The sequence below is a fragment of the Mchenga conophoros genome, linkage group LG4 (assembly GCF_057382185.1).
Source record: "Mchenga conophoros isolate Kocher_MC1m ecotype Shallow Benthic linkage group LG4, M_conophoros_male_GT1.1, whole genome shotgun sequence".
In the NCBI taxonomy this organism is placed as follows: domain Eukaryota; kingdom Metazoa; phylum Chordata; class Actinopteri; order Cichliformes; family Cichlidae; genus Mchenga; species Mchenga conophoros.
Window position 1 is genome coordinate 7689123 of NC_140529.1, and position 19906 is coordinate 7709028.

Here is a 19906-nt window from a genome sequence, read left to right on the forward strand (position 1 = left end):
CAAAATATTGGGGATGGAGACAAGAGAAAAAACCACAATAACAACACTGGTCCGGCCGGGTTGAGTCAAACGATGATTTAATGATCACACACGTGGGAGATGGACACTGATGCAGACAGCCTCAAAATCTCAAAATGGTGGAGCATTGCTCAAACTTTTATAGCCTCTGGTGCCTCCACCTTATCATAAAAAGCCTAAACATTCACATGCTCTCTCTCACACAGCGCCTGAGCTACGACCTTGGCTCCCTGTTTATCTGCTCCTGCTGAAATGGGGCAGAAAACTCCAGCACACTCTATTCTCTTCTACTCAGACAAATTAGACAATAACCTTCTGCGAACAGTATTTCTTATAACTCAGCAATATAATGCATCATAAAACAATATCATTCATTCACAACAAGTCAGCAATTTAATGTAATGCAAATCAGTTTAACTAATGCAATAGTTATCAGCTTCTTCTAATTCAGGAGAATAATGCAAACTAAAACTACATAATAATTCACAATCTTTAATTAGGGGTATAACATGGCATAAAATAATATCATAATTTTACAATTCCCCCTGATGAGGTCATTAGAATAATGACCTCACAAACACCCTGTAGCCCAGTGTGGCCGGGTTCATCTCTTCTCACTCCTGAGGTCCTTTGTCCCCCTGAGGGGCAAACCATATGTAAGATGACCTCTGTGTTTGCGCAAGTCAGGTGCAAGACAAACTATTACTACAAGGATAGCAGGTCCAGATGACACTCCCCTGTTCTCCCACAGCTTTATTTGGTGTTCCCTTATACCATTCAGACGTAGACTAGAACCTCTGTCCGAAGAGCTCTTAGCCTTTATTTTATTGCTGCAGCTACCAGTGTCGTCCAGTTGGGTGATCCTCTGCTCTTAATTCTTCAACCTTAGGGGTTAGACAACCCTTCAGTCGTAACACAGACCAGGAGATTATTCTGCCTCGATTTCAAACAACGATCTGTGTATTCTCCAGAAAAAGGAACAGGAAGGTGTCCCCTTTTTGCCCAAAAGCCTCTCGAACTTCGTTGGTCTGGTGTTCCCGGATTTCCGCCAACCCCTTCATGGTTATTGCTGTGTTTATGGGATCCATCCTTTTGTGGTGACTAGCTGGAGCCCAAACGCCATGACCCTTGGACCCAGTTGATGTCTCGGCAGTCACTGTGTCTGACTCTGCTACGGAGGATCCTCGCATCTCTGTGACCTCGTCTGGTGTCTGTTCCTTCCTCTGTAAGAGACAGAAAACCAAAACACCTCTCTGCCTAACCCTAATAATCTAAGGTTGTTATCTACTGACCTTCTAGTGATTCAAAATTGGTCTAAAACATTCAGAATGTCCCAGGGACTTATTCTAATCATATCTTATGTGTGTGTAAGCATGTTTGCATTTAGCCCTCCGCACTCAAGGCATTTCTTACACTTTATCAGTCCGGACAGTCACGCCGAACGAAGCTTCTGACCTTCAAAAGGCCGAGTGCCAACTCGTTATAAGCACATTTGCAAGGTGTGTCTGAAAATTATTGAAACCCCTCTTTTTAACAAAAGACAAAAAATTAACAAATCTTCTAAACGCTATTCAGTTCATTTCAATGAGTAATGATTAAACATGAAAGTGATAGTTTATGCTTTTTCACTGATTCTCTAAAAGGTCCGTCTTCTCGGACCGCTATTAGCTTAAGCTTTACCATTCCTAAATTATTAACGACACAAATGAAGTTATAAAATGTTCAAATAATCCTGGTTTGATGTTAAAGCTCAACCTTCCCCCCCTTTTTTGACACATTCCAATGTGTCAAATCAACGGAGCTAGAACATTCAAAAAAAAAAAAAAGTTAGGCAGCTACAAAGTTTCCCAGACTCTTAAGGTGATCCGCGTGTAACGTTCTGACTCAGGTATTTAATATTTTAATAAATCTCGTTTAATTAACTGCCACTATTTAAACTAACCTTAAAGACATAATTTAAGAAAAGATCACAAAGAATAACATGATATCAGTGTTTTGTAAGCGCGTGCGGCCTTCTATGCTCGAAGCCTTTCCCCTCAATAGATCAGTCAGACATTCGCGCTGACTGTAGCTTTTAACCCTTATTAACTTGAGCACAACTCTACAATGAGCAACAAGTTGCAATATGTATAAAAATGATCATGATTACACCTGCAATGAAAAATTATATCATTATCCTAACACCTGTAAATGGAAGATTCATCAGAAGTTATAACAATCACAGGAACACAGATGTTAGTATAAGGTCAAAAGCTTCAATAAATGATCATCGATGCAATGCTTGTTGCATGATTCTCATACCATAATAATGCTGACATTGAAAATAACAGTATAACACCCCCTTTTGTCCCCTTTCACTTGACACCTAAACGTTTATAAATGCCTCTTTAATTCTTGATTTAATTTCCCCCTTTTTCTCCCCTTACTGACCACAGCAGGGGGATCTTAGTTTTGAATCAGCCATGAATCCAGCTCACCTGATTCATCAGTGAGCTCCACCGTCACTGGCGTCTGACAGGGTGGTGCTGCATATTCTTCCTTCAATGTCACTATTTTCAACCTGTTAATTAGAGTGTTTAAACCTGAAGTCGACTACGTCCACAACAAGTCAATACAGCTGTAAATGTGGCCAATTATCAATCTATTACCAATCAATAACAACAGATAACTTCTATTTTATGCATGCTTTTAATCAACCACTCACCCAGAGGATCTCCAATCCCAGCAAGTTCCTTCTCCTCCTTTAATGAGTCTGTCCTCCTTCCATGCCCTGGTAACTGGTCCATCCAGAGCCATATGATCTCAAATATACATACGACAAGCCAAACCACACCTTGGTCACACCAACCCCTTCCCACCCCCAAGATGTCCAATGCCATCCTAGTATGGACTGTCAAAAGTGGCTTTAACGCTGACTGTCCTGACAATCCATTTTATAACGTTTCCTGGTCAGATTTGCCAATCTCTGCACCAGAGTTTTAAACGTTTCGCCATTTTCATTAGGTTTTATCTTTTATTTAGTTTCGACTCCAGATTTTCAATTTTTTGCCAGTTGTAATTAGTTTTTACCAATTCTTTGCTAGTTTAGTCTAGTTTTTATTTTCTGAAAATCCTTAGTTTCAATTTAGTTTTATTTGTGTTTTGCAAAAGTTAAGTGTAACAAAATCTCAGTTCCATCATATCAGTCATGCTCTTCTAATTATCCTTGGGTGTTGAGACTAATAACTATTAACTCTTGCCGCACCGAATGGTCCTAATTTTGGTTAAAGTTAATTGATAACCTTTTGAAGGCGATTGTTTCACACCTTTATTTAAATGTCCCAGTCCTGTTATCTCGGGATACATCACGCTGCCTTATCTGGGGTTAGCTGTTTTCTTGGGATGCGAGTTAAGTGGGTGAGCTCTAAAAAGAGGGGGAGTGTGCTCCCCCTGATGAGGTCTTCTAGGTAAGCTAGGTTAACCTTCAAGTGCACTTTTAAGGTTTGTGGGATTTCTTTTTAAATGTCCCTCAAGACCCCCTGATGACCCAGTAATTCATTTTTTACGCACTGTAGTACACATTTAGTTTTTTTTTGCTTGTAGCTCTCATACTCTACTTGCCACTCCTCTAAGTCCTGATGTTTCTTAGAGAGGACAACAGTACCTTTAAAATTATGTCACATGTGTGGGGGTGTGGCCTTGCCAATTGTTTTTCCCACCTTTTCAAAATGGCTGGCGTGCCCACAAGCACATTTTATGGAAGAGAGAAAGGTAAGCTTGATATTTACAATTAAAATGTTTTGTTAAACTCAGATTTTTATTTTATTCAAAAAATAAACATCTGGTAAATAATTTCAGGGGTCTTTAAGAATTAGGCTCATTTACTTTCACAGGGAACATGACTAATTTATTAATGTGTGCTCTACACATTGGGACTTTATATTTATATTTATTTCACTTTTTCCTAATACCCAACTTTTGACAAAGGCGGAGAGAATTCTTAACACAATTATTAAGGGAGATTCAAACATAGATTTTTCAAAATATGAGAGGGTCAGGACCCACTAAAAGCCACAGAGAAGATTATCGAGATGCAGTGGCAGATGTAATAGAGAAAGACACAGGGCCACCTGAAATCTGTCGTCCTATCTGGTGCAAAACCAACATGTAGTAGAATCTGGAATTTTGATTTTGAGTTAAAAATAAAATATGGGTAAAATGCAGAAATCTCTTCCAGTAAAGTAAAAAAATAAGTGTCGCAATTATAGTTGAATCCATAACACCTAATTGTTTCTACGAGATCACGTCGTTGCTGAGAGTTATCAGTGATCTCAATGTGTGAAAAGAACTCACAGTATCTGGGGTTTAAGCTCCTCTTGGCTGAGAAACCTGGGACAAACATGTGAACAAGACCTGAATAATACCAGTAATGAAGACTTCTCTCCAAAGATCAATACAAGGAAGCCCCAATCTGATGAGAGTCTAGCAAAATATGGTTCACTCCACTTGCCTGAAATGGTTAGCAGTCCAAGGCATTTCAGTTGTAGAATGATTGGGTACAACAATGAAACAGATGTGAGATGAGGGAAGTGCCAAATGTTCCTTTGTGTCTCCAAATAAAATCAGTACTTCCTCAGATATCCTAAATAAATTGACTTTTGTGAAATAGAAAGTTCAGTGCCATCACTTATTCCTAAACCAATAGTTTACAGTTAGTGAAGTGTCAGTGACTTCTGGGTTGGTCCCTGATCTTCATCTTATGAGATTGTTATTTTAATAACACTTGATTCATTTAAAAGAAAAAAGAGAAAAAAAAAAGAAAAAACGAAAATATTTTCTCCCTGTTTTTTCTTATTCTCTGGGTCTCAGGAGGACATTACGTCCCTCTCCACTACAAGACTCTTGTTATGTCTACAAAACAGTCATATTAAAATCATCCTCAATTCTATTCTGGCGCTGTCTCCCGACTTTTCCTGACCTGATTCTGCGCGTGAACGGAGCAGCAACACAGACGACTCGACTAACGTACTACCTTAATTTCACTATAGCAGGGCACGCACACATCAATGCAACCAAACACATTTTGCTATAAATCCAGTTAATCTTAGTTAGTTTTGTGAACATTCAGTACAGTTTTAGTTAGTATTTCTTTTTTTTTTTTTTTTTGATTTTATTACCGTTAACGCAAATTTTTCCACTTCTACTTTTCGTTATTTCATTTGTTGTCTTTAATAATAATAATCTCCTCTGCACCCTTGAATAAACACCATTAACATGATCAACCTTTTGCTGCTTGTTATTTCACTATGTTATTGAATCAAATACTTCATGCTTATGTGGTTTACGACATTATATGTATCTAAATCTCCACTTTGTGTCTAAATGTTTGAAGAATTTTTGAGGGTCAAATTTTGAGAATTTGACCATAGTGAAAGTTATGGCGTTATCACCCCCTTTGGGGATTACCTGTTTCCAGTTTTGATGATATTCCTCCCCGTTCTTTATTTTTTCAAGTACCCCTCTTCGGTGGCGAGAAACTGTTGGTGTGATCAAGCGGGTGCTGTAAAAACAAAAGCTCAGGACAGAACAGTCACCAGTCATGTACTTCATTCAAAATTAACAAATATCAAGCTTCATATTGATCCTCTGAGTGTAATGGTACATTTTAATTTGCAATTCTTAAAAACAATATTTTCTTTATTTTACTCTTGTTCTTGTGCAGCACCACCCCTCAGCACATGCCCCTGTTATTTTATCTTACTTTTAAATTGTTGACTACTTCAAGAGAGCGCCCAAAAGACGGGGACCAGTGTTTATCATTACATATCTCCATTTTGAGTGTGGCTGTCTATCATTCCCCTGTTATTCATAGACCTCGGTGGAGGGTTTTTTGTTTGTTTGTTTTTTTCTAAAATTAATTGACTCTCTATAGTGACCCACTATGGTTAATAATAACATGCTCAGTCATGAGTGGGATCAAACCTTTTCTTCAATTTAGCATTTAATATTCCCAACAATATAATGTGATACCTTAATTAAAACACAGCTACTAAAACACAATTTTCTTAATGCAAACATCAGTAACTCAAAATTAGCAACCAAAGGGTTCAGTCTGCAGTTCACACTGCTGTGAAACTACAGCTCTTTAGTCTCTGTCATTCTTCTGTTCTTGCAGACAAAACAAAGCAAAACAAAACATCCACCCTTCTTTTACAGGCTGGGTGAATTGTCTGTGGACATTCAATAATCCTAAAGTCAGCACCGTTTTTGTCTCAGTATCAAGTCAGTTAAACTTTTAGTCGTCAGTCCATGACTTTTAGTCGTCAGTCATATGCATACATCCACACACATTCATACCAAAAGTTGCTGATAATGGAGTCTCACGCGCAGCCTATTCGAGGCTCCATCACCAGCAAGATGACGTCATCATTTTAAAGGAAACAGCTCCTTGTTTGTTTTTCCTTCTTTGGACTGGATTGACTCGGTGCAATCCTTTTAGGCTTCAGGATCAGTGTCCCATATAAGTCAATTTTCTCCCAAGCTCATTATAATCATGGAGAAAAAATACTTTGCGACTGTTTTCAATAAGAATATTTTATAGCGCTTTAAAGTTCAATCTCTCAGGCCTGGATTAAAGAGCTGATTTGTTAAATCAGGAACTCACAAAATACCAAAATATCACCACCGGTGGATCACACCTCTCAGGTGTCCTTATCTCAGTGCACTGTAACAAAGGCAAAAACAAACGTAAACAATAAAACACTCATATAATAACAGATACTGGGGCCCATTGCAAACATGTCCAAAGTTCAAACCATCTTTCTCTCTCTTAGAGAAAGAGAACAATCCAAACCTCACTGATAGAATCAACCTAGTGTCAAACAAAACCCAAAGATCAACCAAAACTCCTTTTTGCACCAACAAAACATGTTGGATTTACTTGACTCAATAGTGGACACTAGTTACACACCAACTCTTTACCTTGGCAAAAACGTAAACAACTAAGTTGAATCAACACAACCTTTTCATAATCTCTTCGAACTAAAACTCACACCATTCATTCATCATTTTCGCTCTGTACCACTGCTCCTTGTTAGACTGTGTGAAGCACAGTAAACAATTCAGTGGAGGCTTTGAGCCATAAACAGACATCACGCACAGACATTGTTTTCATTATCAAAGTGCTTCAGACCATGTCCTCTAAATCTACACAAATGCCCTCTGCGTGGCATGAAATACATTTAAGCAATAAATAATCAATCAGTTCTTGCTGTTGTAACCAACTCCGTATTTGGATGTTTGTGTGCAGCATTTGTTAGTAAAGCATTCTTCATTGCATCAGCGTGTGTGTGTGTGTGTGGATCACTTCTCAGTTCATTGAATCAACATTTTAATTTGTGTGTGTGTGTGTGTCATTTCTCCCCCAATCAACGAGTGCATATGTTCATATGTATGTTTCTTTTCACTCTGAGTCGGTGCATGTAGATGTGTGTGTTTGTGTGGGTGTTTGTGTTCATCACTTTCCTGTTGTAGTGTTCTGGGTAAACCACGGCCTGAAGCGTGCCCTGGGTCCTGCCCTCCTCCTTTTCAGTCTGTTTGCATCCATTGGTGCTGCTGCTCAGAGTTCTGTCCATACTGGTTCTGGCCCCAATTGAGGCAGTCCTTTTCTCCAGTGTCCAGCATCTTCTCCTTATTTCGCTCCTCCTTAACTTGACCCTTTTGCTTCGGTCTTCCTTCAGGGTTTTGATACGCAGCTCAATTGTCTGGATGTCCGTTTGTTGCTTGCAGAAGTGCGACTGCTGTCCATTTGTTTGCAGGTGGAACGGCTGACATCCAGAAGGTGTATAGGAGAGTCTGCAGCTTCCACCTCCCCAGTGGAAGACCTCAACCTTTGTTCTGTTAGTTTAACACAGGCCTCAAGGCTCTCTGGGATCCCTGCTTGCACTCTCAAGCCCACGGCTGAGGTCGTAGTCGTGGTCCCATTCCAGGGGAATGGAGTCCATGGTTGTTTGGGTGTCTCGGCCCGAGCGTTCAGTCCAGAGCTGGGCAGCCCAGGACGCTGAGCGATCGGAGGACGGCAGAGGCGACAGGAAGCCATCCCCCTAACGTTCGCTCCATAGCAGACCGGACAAATCACACTGCTCATCTAGCTCCAGGATGCTCCGGCCTGATTTCAAGTCCGGTGTCTTGGACTCCAAGCCTGATGGGTTCGATTTTCAGCTAGCTCCTCCTGGGCCATGCTCAGTTTCTGCTCTGATGCCTCGAGGTCTTATTGAGGGCAGAAACCTCAGAGTCTTTTCCGTAGAAATCAGATTAAAGTCCATTGATGTTTTCCTTGCTTTGCTCCACGGCCTTTTGCGGCTCTGCTGTTCGGCTCTTCTCAGAGGTCAGCTCCTGGCCGAGCCCCGACACCTGTGCCTTCAGCTTATTTTCTCCTGGTGTTTTGTCCATTCTGAGGTGACCTCAGTTACTCCTCCTGTCCCTGGCACGCCCTTTTTGCTGCCCGATGGTCATTGTTGGTCCGTCACTGTCCTGCACAGTTTTAATGCAGAGTGGTTAAGGTCAGCATGGTTTTGCTCGGCCTCACTTTTCATCTGGGCTTGATGGGCGTCTCGTCACAGCTCTGTCAGCTGAAGCTGTCTTTTTCCATATGGCAAGAATGTAAAGAGTGTGTGAGAGGGGTGTGTCCAATCAGGCACAATGCTGGTGGCTTTGCGAGTGCCTCGTTTTCCAAATCCAGATGTTTCTTTGTCACGTACACAGCAACAGAGAGAACAGTCTGTTGTTGGGATGGCTGAGGTCTTTCACGATCTTCCTGGTCTTGGTCCAGCACCGCCTGCTGTAGATTGAGTGCAGGTCAGGGTGCTCGGAGCGGATGGTGCGCTCAGCTGATTGCACAACCCTCTGTAGTGCTTGTCTGTCCGGCATGGTGCTGTTCCCGAACCAGACAGTGATATAGCTGCTCAGGATGCTCTCAATAGTTCCTTTATATAAGGTGGTCAGAATCGGTGGTGGGAGCCGGGCCTTTCTCAATCTTCTCAGAAAGAAAAGACGCTGACAGAAATCTCCCCGTGTAGTGAAACGGGCCTTGGATTACCGCTCTCCGTCTCTGCTGCATGAGATCATTTTCCTGCAGCACTGTTGACATTTTCAAGTTGTTGTTGCGGGTTCAGCTGCTTTAGCATTTAGTCAGGGTCACATCAAAGATGGTAGAGGAGAGAGCAAAGATGGTAGAGGGGAGAGCAGGAGTCCAGGGTCAGCCTCGGCTTTTCCGGGCCGACAAAGCAGCCTGTAATCAAGCATAAAGAGAAAAAAACAAAACAAAACAAAAACAAAAACAAACGAACAGGAAAATCATGTTGTATTGGCTGTGTTACTCAGAGAGGGGAAAAACAACGGGACCAGGCCCTGTGTCAGCCTTCTCTCCCCCTTTTTTTTTTTGTTTTTTCTCACCATATAATCCTCTCATAACTCACCAAGCTGACAGGACAACACAGGTACATGTTAAAATTCTTAAGATCATGTTTAAAGCACAAAAATGGAATTTTCTTTCATTCAGTAATCACTTGTATTAATCAATCAGAAGAAAACATGTCACAGTTTGACTTTTATTAACCACTAAATTTGTCGTGTTATCACTGGTTGTGATTTTTTTTTTTTTTTTTTTTTTTTGAAGTTAAGTTGTTGTCCTGCAACCCAGAGGGTTTATTTGTTAGTAGTGGATAAACTTTATTGTGTAACGGCGGGTGTATGTTAAGTTTCACTGCTTTAAACTTGCTGGAAAATCTTCACGTGTTCATGGGTGTAAGCTGTTTCTTCATTGCGTGTATGTGCGTTTGTACATGGGCTAATTTAACGTTTTTTCTCAAACGAGGCATTTCTCTAGCACGTGCCTCTCTCTCACATTTCTCTGCTTGTGTGTGTTTTTGTTTCACCTTTTTGTTGTGATGCTCCAGGCGCCTTCCCAACCTCCACAAGTCTGTTGGCCGCAATTTTATGTGTAAAACTTCTCTTAATTTCTCCTTTAATTCTCTGCTAGCTGCTGTCTTTTCCACAGCTGCTGATTCTTGCTGATTTTGTGTCCATTACTATAATTTTGCTTCGGCCGCCGTGCTTGTGGGGGCAGTTGGTCCAGCCCCATAGCCACCTGTATCAACACACTGAGAGATTTATTTAATATCATTTTCATCACTGTTAAATAGACTAGCAGGCAAGACGCCCACCTTTGCACTGCAGACTACATGCCAGTCTCCCAACACACTCCTCTCTGAGTTTCCGCTTTAAACTCCAACATCATTCACACCCTAGTCATTCAACACCTTATTTGTAGTATCATAATCAGCAAAATCAGCGTTTTACTTACAGGCATGTATCATTGTTTGCAAATCAAAATTATAAAACTCAAAAACACGCTAAACAGGAAGCAAAGTCCTCTGTGCGCGTCACAGCTCATTTGCATGTTCACACACCGTCTAAAAATAGCTCGCAGCGCTGCAGTGCGCTGTCGTCACACACAGGGTCACACAAAGCTCAGACAAAACTCTTCTATTTTATATTACAAAGACGTCTTATATTTACAATCACTGACAGGCCTGACAGATTCAGCACCTAAGAAATTTCGACAAATTTAAGTTAACGGGTCCAACCGAAGAAAGTTAACTTTTTTGTAATCAATTAACCAGTATCTGTTTCCTCCAGAACAGCCTATGGCCTGATTTCTAAAGTCCCTAACTCAATTTAACTTTGTCCAAACAAGCACATGACACTATTTAAAACGGTGAGGAGATTCTAACTCCTAGCTTATTTCAGGATGCCCTGTACCCCACAGTTAAGCAAAAACTGAACTAACCCTGTTCGCCGACAGGTCAAGACCGCGCGTCCACGGCCAGGAGGGAGCGTAACCTCCGGGCTATGTGCTTCTTAGCATCTTCCAGTGCCGTCCTATAACAATTTTCACCTAAACAATTTTGACAAATTTTAACATATCAATTAAACAGTATCTGTTACCTCCAGAACAGTTTCTGACCTAATTTGTAAAACTATTAACCAGTCTCTGTTTCCTCCAGAACAGTTTCTGTCCTAATTTCCCTACCAAACTACCTGAGCCTTCAGCTCAATATCCAGGGACTCAAACCCAACATTATATCTGTTACCTCCAGAACAGTTTCATATTTCTTCAACTTCATTAAACATTCTTAAGCAACTTTAACTGCATAACACACGGTGATTCTCATCAAAATCAAAACAGACACTCTACCAGTAATTTCAGTGAGTAGACTTTAATTTAGTCATATCCAATTTGGCACATTTTGGAAATAATTCAACAGGTAGTGCCTTACCTTTAGATAAGCCGGCTTTTGTCCACTCAAATCAGACCACTGGCTCGTGCCTGTCCGTTCGACAACCTCGGACCGTCCAAACTTTTAAATTCCACCCCAATACCACAGGACGAGCCCCCAAAATGTTAAGGTTCAAAATATTGGGGATGGAGACAAGAGAAAAAACCACAATAACAACACTGGTCCGGCCGGGTTGAGTCAAACGATGATTTAATGATCACACACGTGGGAGATGGACACTGATGCAGACAGCCTCAAAATCTCAAAATGGTGGAGCATTGCTCAAACTTTTATAGCCTCTGGTGCCTCCACCTTATCATAAAAAGCCTAAACATTCACATGCTCTCTCTCACACAGCGCCTGAGCTACGACCTTGGCTCCCTGTTTATCTGCTCCTGCTGAAATGGGGCAGAAAACTCCAGCACACTCTATTCTCTTCTACTCAGACAAATTAGACAATAACCTTCTGCGAACAGTATTTCTTATAACTCAGCAATATAATGCATCATAAAACAATATCATTCATTCACAACAAGTCAGCAATTTAATGTAATGCAAATCAGTTTAACTAATGCAATAGTTATCAGCTTCTTCTAATTCAGGAGAATAATGCAAACTAAAACTACATAATAATTCACAATCTTTAATTAGGGGTATAACATGGCATAAAATAATATCATAATTTTACAATATGCACGCACACACGACCTGTTGTGTGTTACTCGAATGTGTAATTATGTGTAGTTAAAATGATTAGTAAGGTTAGAATCTTCGGGTTGCTTTCTAGCCGGTTTGGGTAAAGTGACCCTTTAAATGCAGTTTACACTTATTTAGAGCAAAAAAAGTCCAACGTGAAAATAATACCCCCCACCCCGTCTTTAAAAAAGCTATCAGCCAAAAAGAAATCTAAACACAATTGTTTCATTAGTTTATTAATAATTTCCTAAATAGTCGAAATTCTTTATGTGTGTAATGAGATTTAAGCATTTCGATATTTTGGCAGCAGCCTTTATTTGAATTTGGAGTAAAGCTGAACAACATCCATGTGCACAGTAATGACACAATGATTAAAACCACAAATGATGAGGTTACATTTAAATTTAGCAACAACGATGATGATGATGATGAAAATGATTATTATTTGCTATAATAAGTGCATCAACTTACACATCACTTGTTATTAGAATACAGTATAAAATAGATCATAGCTACGTGGAGCTCAGCACTCTTCAACCTGAGGATAGCTACCGAGTGTAAGTAATGTAACTGTGTGTGACCACTCACCTCACTTAGTTATATAAAAGTAAAGTGTGATTTGCTGGAACTATCCTCTGTGTTTTGACTGGAATAACTGAATAATTAATAAATTTAGCGTTACTGTGTTACATACCAAAATGTACACAGCTCTTTGATTATTTGTAAGTTTATTTTTATAGTTGTTCACTTTTTGCCTAAAATTCAGAATTTGTATTTTTGATAATTCTATCAATATTTGGTACACATGTCTCATTAGCATTTTCCTTTAGAAAGAATAATCAAATATCATTACATTTAAACACTGAGTCCTATGATAGAACAGTGGCCTATGACCTTGACCTGCGATAATGATTAATAATGCAAATACTGAGACTTTAAGTCTCAGTATTTGCTGAGTGTTTCATAATTATTTATAAACTAAGAAATCTTTTTCTAAGCAACGCAGAGAGCACATTTGGGCTGATAATGACTGAATTATTAAAAGTATTATCGTGCTGTGGTATTTATTCTGTTTTTGAACAGGTCAGGTTTCACTTCTACTCCAACTGAAAATAAAAAGTTGGCTGCCCTTTCATTTTCTTTTTCACTCATGATCATGATCCTCTTCACACACAACTGTCTTCATACACTGTCCTTGATCCACCTTCTTCGTTGTGTCGTTCTGCTTAAAACTGATATAATGCGGCTCTTCCTCACCATCAATGGTGTAATTGTTTGAAATAACTGCAACACAAACATTAGAATATCATACGTCAGCAAATTGAAATACTTTCTCAGTTCATCTGTTATTGTAATGTACTGTAACTCTGTGCGCACACACTTTGAAAATGGACAAGGTCTTCAGACTTCTCAGCTTGTTTCCTTCTCCTGCAGACCAGGAAGACCACAGTCAGGACCAGCAGAAGCAGCAATAGGGGCGCTGAGACTGAGACGATCGTGATCATACTCACTACAACAGAAAAACATGAGAAAAACATGAAATTTGTGTTATTTAACATACAGTAGAAATGTTTTTCTCAGATATTAAATGTTTTATATTGCCACTGTCTGAGTGGAGTGTATCCTAACTTCTCTTGTCTTCCCCGACAGCAGTTGCCTCTCACAGTCTCTACACTGATTTCTATGTGAAGGATTGGTCAGGCCACAGGATATGATTTAAAACACTTCCTCCCATTTGCCTTGCCTAAGTGACTCTCTTGTAGTTTCAGGGTCAACAATGAGTAACCATAGTACACAGAACACAAACAACTGGCTGTTAGCACAAAACAAATGACAAAGCAAAAAAAAGCAAAAAACACAATTATTGACTGAGACAGGTTTTTTTTGCTAGTGACCAAAAAAAAGTAAATAACAACATTAAGGTAAGTAAACCAAGGCCATGAACAGATAAGTCAGTACTAGCCAGAAGAAAGATGGTCCAACAAAGATTGGTCTGGTAACTTAACTGGCCATTTTCAATTCATTTTAGCAGATGGAGTAACAACTAAGCAGATTTTTGTGGTGCTGATGAGTTGGCCAGCTAATCACATTTTTGCTAACTTTATCATCACCAAAAGGTTAGCTTAGCTACCTCAATTTTACTGAGATATGCAGCATGTATATAGCATTAGCTGGTTCGTAACATCCAAGTTAACTTTTCTTTTTATTACCCTATGTTTAACTGTTACTAACCAATACAGTCAATCCCACCGGTTCGTATAACATCAAGTACATGTCACCAAGCAATATAATAGTGAGGAATGCCTTGTGTATGTCTCATCCCTGTTTTGGGAGTTCTCATAAAAATGCATGTTAGGTGGCACTTCACCGAACAGCCACCAGTGTCATTAATAATAATGGTTTTCTGAGGATGCCCTGAGCTCAACGGACACCCAGAGAATATATTTGTTTTTTAGGGTAATTTTCAAATCAATTATAGGTCTTACTTAAGTACAGCTTCAATCCAGCCTTCTTAATGGTGACACTCATTGCTGTGAAGGTTGAGGTGAATTTCCTCGAGACAACTACGACCTCATACACACAGCTGTAGTTGCCCTGGTGTTCATAGTCAGCTTCAGGAAAAGTAAAGGAGGCTGAGTTATTGACAGCTGGCTTGGTCTCTGTGATGTTGGAGCCCGAGAAGATGAGGGAGAAAACCCCTCCAGGAAAGTGGGAGGAAATGGAGCAGGTGAAGACAAAGTCATCACCTCTGATGACCTCTACACCTTCAGGACCCCAGACCAGCCCAGTGTTAGGAGATGTCAGGCAGATGCTGGGCTGCTGCAGTGTCACTGGGTAAAAGTGAGACAGAGTAAACACAATTTAGGGTCGATTAAGGATTCTGAAGATGCATTGAAACTATTAAACAAGCTGAAGTGAAGCTGATATTTCTGGGTTATATTCTGTAGGAAAAACTAATTGAAAAGTTCCACTGCCATTTGTAATCGATATGCTGTTGGATTAGAGTGCTGTAACAAAATGTACAGACTTTGCAAGGTGAGATTGTCCAGCAGGGAACAGGGGTTATTGTAGCTGGAGCTATAAAAACATAAAAGTCCACTTTTAAGCACTGCTCTCAAAATAGTCTACCATGGAATTCTGCTTGAGTATTTAATTTTCTGGCAACTTTTTACTTTTCATCCTTACATTTTCAAAACACATATTATATTCAACAGTGTCTTTTATAGTGTTTATACTTGGGGGTTAAAGTGGGCTGGAATGAGTGCAGGTGCCTGTAAATTACACAAGTTAAGTCACGGTACTTCAGCAGCTAGTCCTGAAGAAGAGGAGCAAGCACTTTGGAAGTAATGTTTTTTAATTGGCAGGTAATTCCAAATGTAACATTTCTATCAGCTCAAGATCAACAGAGACACAAAAGGTAAGGACTGTGACACTAAATTAACTGCAAATTTAAGATTACATTTAATATCATAAGTCGAATTACATATGGGATTTGTACATGATGTGTTTTGATTAAAAAAAACGTTTTATTGTGAAACATCCTGCAAAATAAATTAAGCTCTACTAACTTTGTGTTATTTCAATGTTGCATAAAAATATTGGGTAGTTTTGTCCGGGATAAACAGGTCAGCTTGTTGTACTGTCTTGGGCTTGTGCACAGTGGCTGTGGTGCTCATGGTTAGTGTTAGGTTACATGAAGTAAAGGAAATTAATCTGCATTAAAGCTGATGATGCATAGATCAATTCACTAAATTCGACCTTTGCACCAATTGTATACAGTATACGGTTAGTTTAGGAAAGAGATTGTGTTCAATTTCAATTTTCATTTTCAATTTATTTATACAGCACCAAATCACAACAACAAGGCGCTTTATATTGTAAGGTAGATGTGAAAGATCTGCTCAAATCTTTTTGAATGCAGTTGTGCAAATCCACAAAGAGCTGCCTCCACATTAAGAAAATCTACTGGACCTCACGTTAATTATTATTCAGTTATTATGAGTTATGATTCTTTTCCTCACGCTGAGCCACTACAACTGATCTTAGGGTTTCGCCACCATTTGCACTGGCGAATCCTGCTTTAACCCTTCACTCTACTGATTTTCCTGTTTAGTTGTGGAGGAAAAGTTACCCTCTACATTATAGACAACAGAAAATAGAGCTTTTTAAAAATGCTTTTATTATCATATTAGTATAGCACTACCATATTTTTTATGCAAACGTACTGGAGGATTTTTAACCCTAACCCTGTTTTGTCAGGAGAGATGACATCCATCCCACTTCGAATGGAGCAGCTCTCTCATCTCATGGAAATTTGGCCGATTTGTTTGGCCAAACCCCACAAAATGTGACTATCCAGAGAAGCAGAGTTGCAGTTAAATATGCCTCTGCAACTTCTCTCCTCCTGTTGTCTCCCTAAAATCATCCCGGTGGCCATCCCCTTAGAGACTGTGTCTTAAAACAAACTAAAAATCGGGAAAAAAATCACTTAAACATGAAAAATCACAAAGAAAGAATAATGCAATATCCACTTTCACACCAAAGAGTAGAATAGTGAAATGCAGATTATTAAAAATTAGGTCTCTCTCATCCAAGTCCTTGTTGGTAAAGGAATGAATAATTGATCAACAAATCACTTTAGACTGCTTACAGAAACCTGGTTGCAGCAGATTGATTACGTTAGCTTAAATGAATCAATGCCTCCTTCAGAATCCTCGAAGCACAGGCTGAGGGGCGGTATGGCAGCAATTTTCCACACCAGCTTATCAATCAACCAAAGACCCAGAGAGTATTTGAATTCATTTGAAAGCGTGATGCTTAGCCTTGTCCACCCTAATTGGAAAACTCAAAAACCAGTCTTATTTGTTATCATCTATCGTCCACCTGGACCTTACACAGACGTCAGACGTTTTATCTGATTTATTGCTCAATTCAGATAAAAAAAGGATTGTGGCTGATTTTAACATCCATGTACAGGCTAAAAATGACAGCCTCAACATGGCATTTATTCTTTTATTAGGCTTTGCTCAAAATCTAAAAGAACCCACTCACCGCTTTAGTAACACTTTAGATCTTGTTCTAACATATAGCATAGAAACTGTGATGATTAGACGTCATCACAGTAGACGTCTTTCTGAAAGTGCTGTAACTGACTTTAACCCTCTGCACAGCAAATTCAAAAGTGTTAAATGTTTTGGTGTTAATAGTCTTCTTGCAAAAGTAGAGTTAATTTTACTCTAAGCAGAGTCACATTCTTTTAATGTAACTCTGAGGTGTAAAATGATAGTAGTTAAAATCTAATGTTAAAAATTAGTGTTTCTCTGTCAAATCTGGAGGTGTTACAATGGAAACATTAACTCTTGACCTCTTAACTCTGAACTCCTACAGGGGCTATGACACCAACAGAGTAAATTCACAGACTCCGCCCTCAGCACGGCTCCAATCGAAGCTGAAGTGAAGCCGTTTCAGAACATTTTGCTCTACATATTTGAGTTGTTTGCCATGCTTGGCAAGTCATTTTTTCAAAGATTGTTTCAATTATTATTATGAGCTTTTACTTCTGTGGCTCTTTGGAGTTGAGACAAAGCTGTGTGAAAGGCATTAGCCATGTTGCTCGGTGAAAGCATAATATTCTGTTTTAGCTAGCTGAAAGGTATTGTTTGCGGGCAAATACCACAGCCTTGAAAAAAAGCTTGCATGTGAATTTTCAGTCAAACTTTTGGTCAAATACACCTAAAACAATGTGTAGAATGTGAAATGTTGGTATAATGGTGCTACTTGAAGCCTGAAAACGATCGCCCATAAAAATAAAAAAAACGAGCAAACAGCAGTAGCTGACGTCCTGACTGGATTCTACGTTAGCATTTAGATCCCTCCAGAGTTTTGTGCACACGGTTTAGGTAAAAATGAAAAAGGTTGAGGTTTTACATTTAGTTCAGTATTACCTGTTGCCTGTGTCCTTGTCTTTTGGGAAAATACTTTACACAAGTAATGGCTCAAAGAGGATTCCTTTTTTTTTTTTTACTGTGCTGCAATTGTTTACTGGATTATTTGTGCCATTAATTAGTGTCAACTAATTTTTATTCAATCTCCACACAGGATATGCTTGTGAAGATGGAATATGGGGGAGAGCAGAAGTGCGTTGAAGTTCCACAAAGGGATGAATGAAGGACATGCATATTGTATTGAAGAAATAAGTGATGAGAATGCTGTTATTTGCATTTACCATGTCAGACCTTTTGATAAACAAAATTCTAATGAAAGTGAGAACATGTATACTGTTACATCTTTCAGAAAATGTTTTGAAATTGTGGTGCACAGTTCAGAATAAATGTTTTTCAAAAACCATTGCATCTTTTTAGTAAATGTTTATTTCCAAAAGAAATTTCTAGTTCAGAACAGTAAAATTCCCGCTATTTAGAATGAATTAGAAGATAACTCTTACGTAGTTAAACTAAAATACTCTTTGAGAGTTAATATATAAACTCTTAACACCAAGTGTTAAATTATCAACTCCAGACAGATTTGGTGTTTAACACTAAATCAGAGTTAACGTACCAACTCTCCAAAAAGAGTTAAATTAACACTCTCTGGTGTGGACCCATATAGACACTTTAATAGTGTTGAAATCAAATCTGACAGTGTTAATTTGGACATGCTGGATTTGCTGTGTGGGGTCACCGGACGCGCCGGCGCGTCAAAATCATACGACCGATTTAAGACGACACAGCTACAAGATGCAGCGAGTCAGAGTCTCCATTTCAACTTGGGTCGAAAGTGCGGACTTCAAACTACATACCAGTTTTTGGAATTGTGTCGATGGGCCACGTAAAACCAGAGTTATGATAAAAAATACACACAATGTTTTTTTCAGAACAAAACTTACTCAAGTAAATGTAACGGAGTAAATGTAGCTCGTTACTACTCACCTCTGGTTTCGAGGTAACATCCTGCTCCTGAAATTCCGATATATAATCTCCAATACAATGCTTAGAGCATGCTATACGAAATAAAGGTACTGCAATGCAGTAGTTTGCATTATATCTGATTAATAGATTCCAGTTTGTTCATGTAAATGGACAGTCTTCTTCAAACACTAAGTTTAATTATGGAGTTCCAGATTGTTCCTTGTGTAACGATGTAAAAGAATGAATATGGTTTTGTTGTTGTTAAATTCCTGTTAAACTTGGGATCGCAACCATGGGTTTATTTTGAAACTTTTATTTTGAAAATCCGCAGCGGAAGTCTGCTACTGGTAAACGGGCTTTCCCTAAGCTAGTTAGTAGCAATGAAGCTTTTGCTGTGGTAAGTTCTTCCTCAGTCCGCCCTGACTGAACATGAGTTTAAAACATATTTGAAAATCCTCATTGAAGTTAACATGACAGTGCATTAACAGCATGAACTGCCCATACAGTAGCATCTGAGTAGATTTCAGTTTTATGACCTTGTTTTGCAATTATGGGTTAGACGGTAGGAAAAATGGACACGCTGAGCTAGCAGCTAACAGCTAGAGGAGACTGTCGTGTCTAATAATTTTGAAACTTCTCTTGATAGTTTGGGCGGAATCCTGTTGCTGGAAACCCATGGTTATTCATGTCCCATGTTATTGCAGGTATGTGTATTTGAAACATGTATTTGGTTGAGCTGCAGGCTAATTCTGTTCAAGAAATACTGCTTATTACGTTTTGCCCAGTAGATGGCAGCATTGTTCCATTTACTATTGTACATGAAAGGAAATTTTGGCTTTGGTCTGGAAGTTTATTTATATTTACATGAATGTGCATTTAAGTGAATTAATTTCTCTTTTGTTACCTAAACCACAATGCAGTAATGTTTCTATTTTATTTTCCGTGATAAGTTTTGTTGCCATTTTA

General features: G+C 39.2%; 1 protein-coding gene across 1 annotated transcript in view; it reads right to left on the bottom strand.

The window, feature by feature from the left end:
* Positions 1–496: 496 nt before the first annotated feature.
* The window catches only part of LOC146575450 (uncharacterized), a 71638-nt gene continuing 52228 nt past the window's right edge, over positions 497–19906 (bottom strand). Inside the window, exons 16-18 of the mRNA XM_085270171.1 lie at positions 14519–14863; positions 13414–13542; positions 497–13316 (exon numbers count right to left, since the gene is read on the bottom strand). Of these exons, the coding sequence (XP_085126297.1) occupies positions 13177–13316; positions 13414–13542; positions 14519–14863 (614 nt within the window). The 3' untranslated portion in view covers positions 497–13176. The remainder of the gene's footprint in view (positions 13317–13413; positions 13543–14518; positions 14864–19906) is intronic.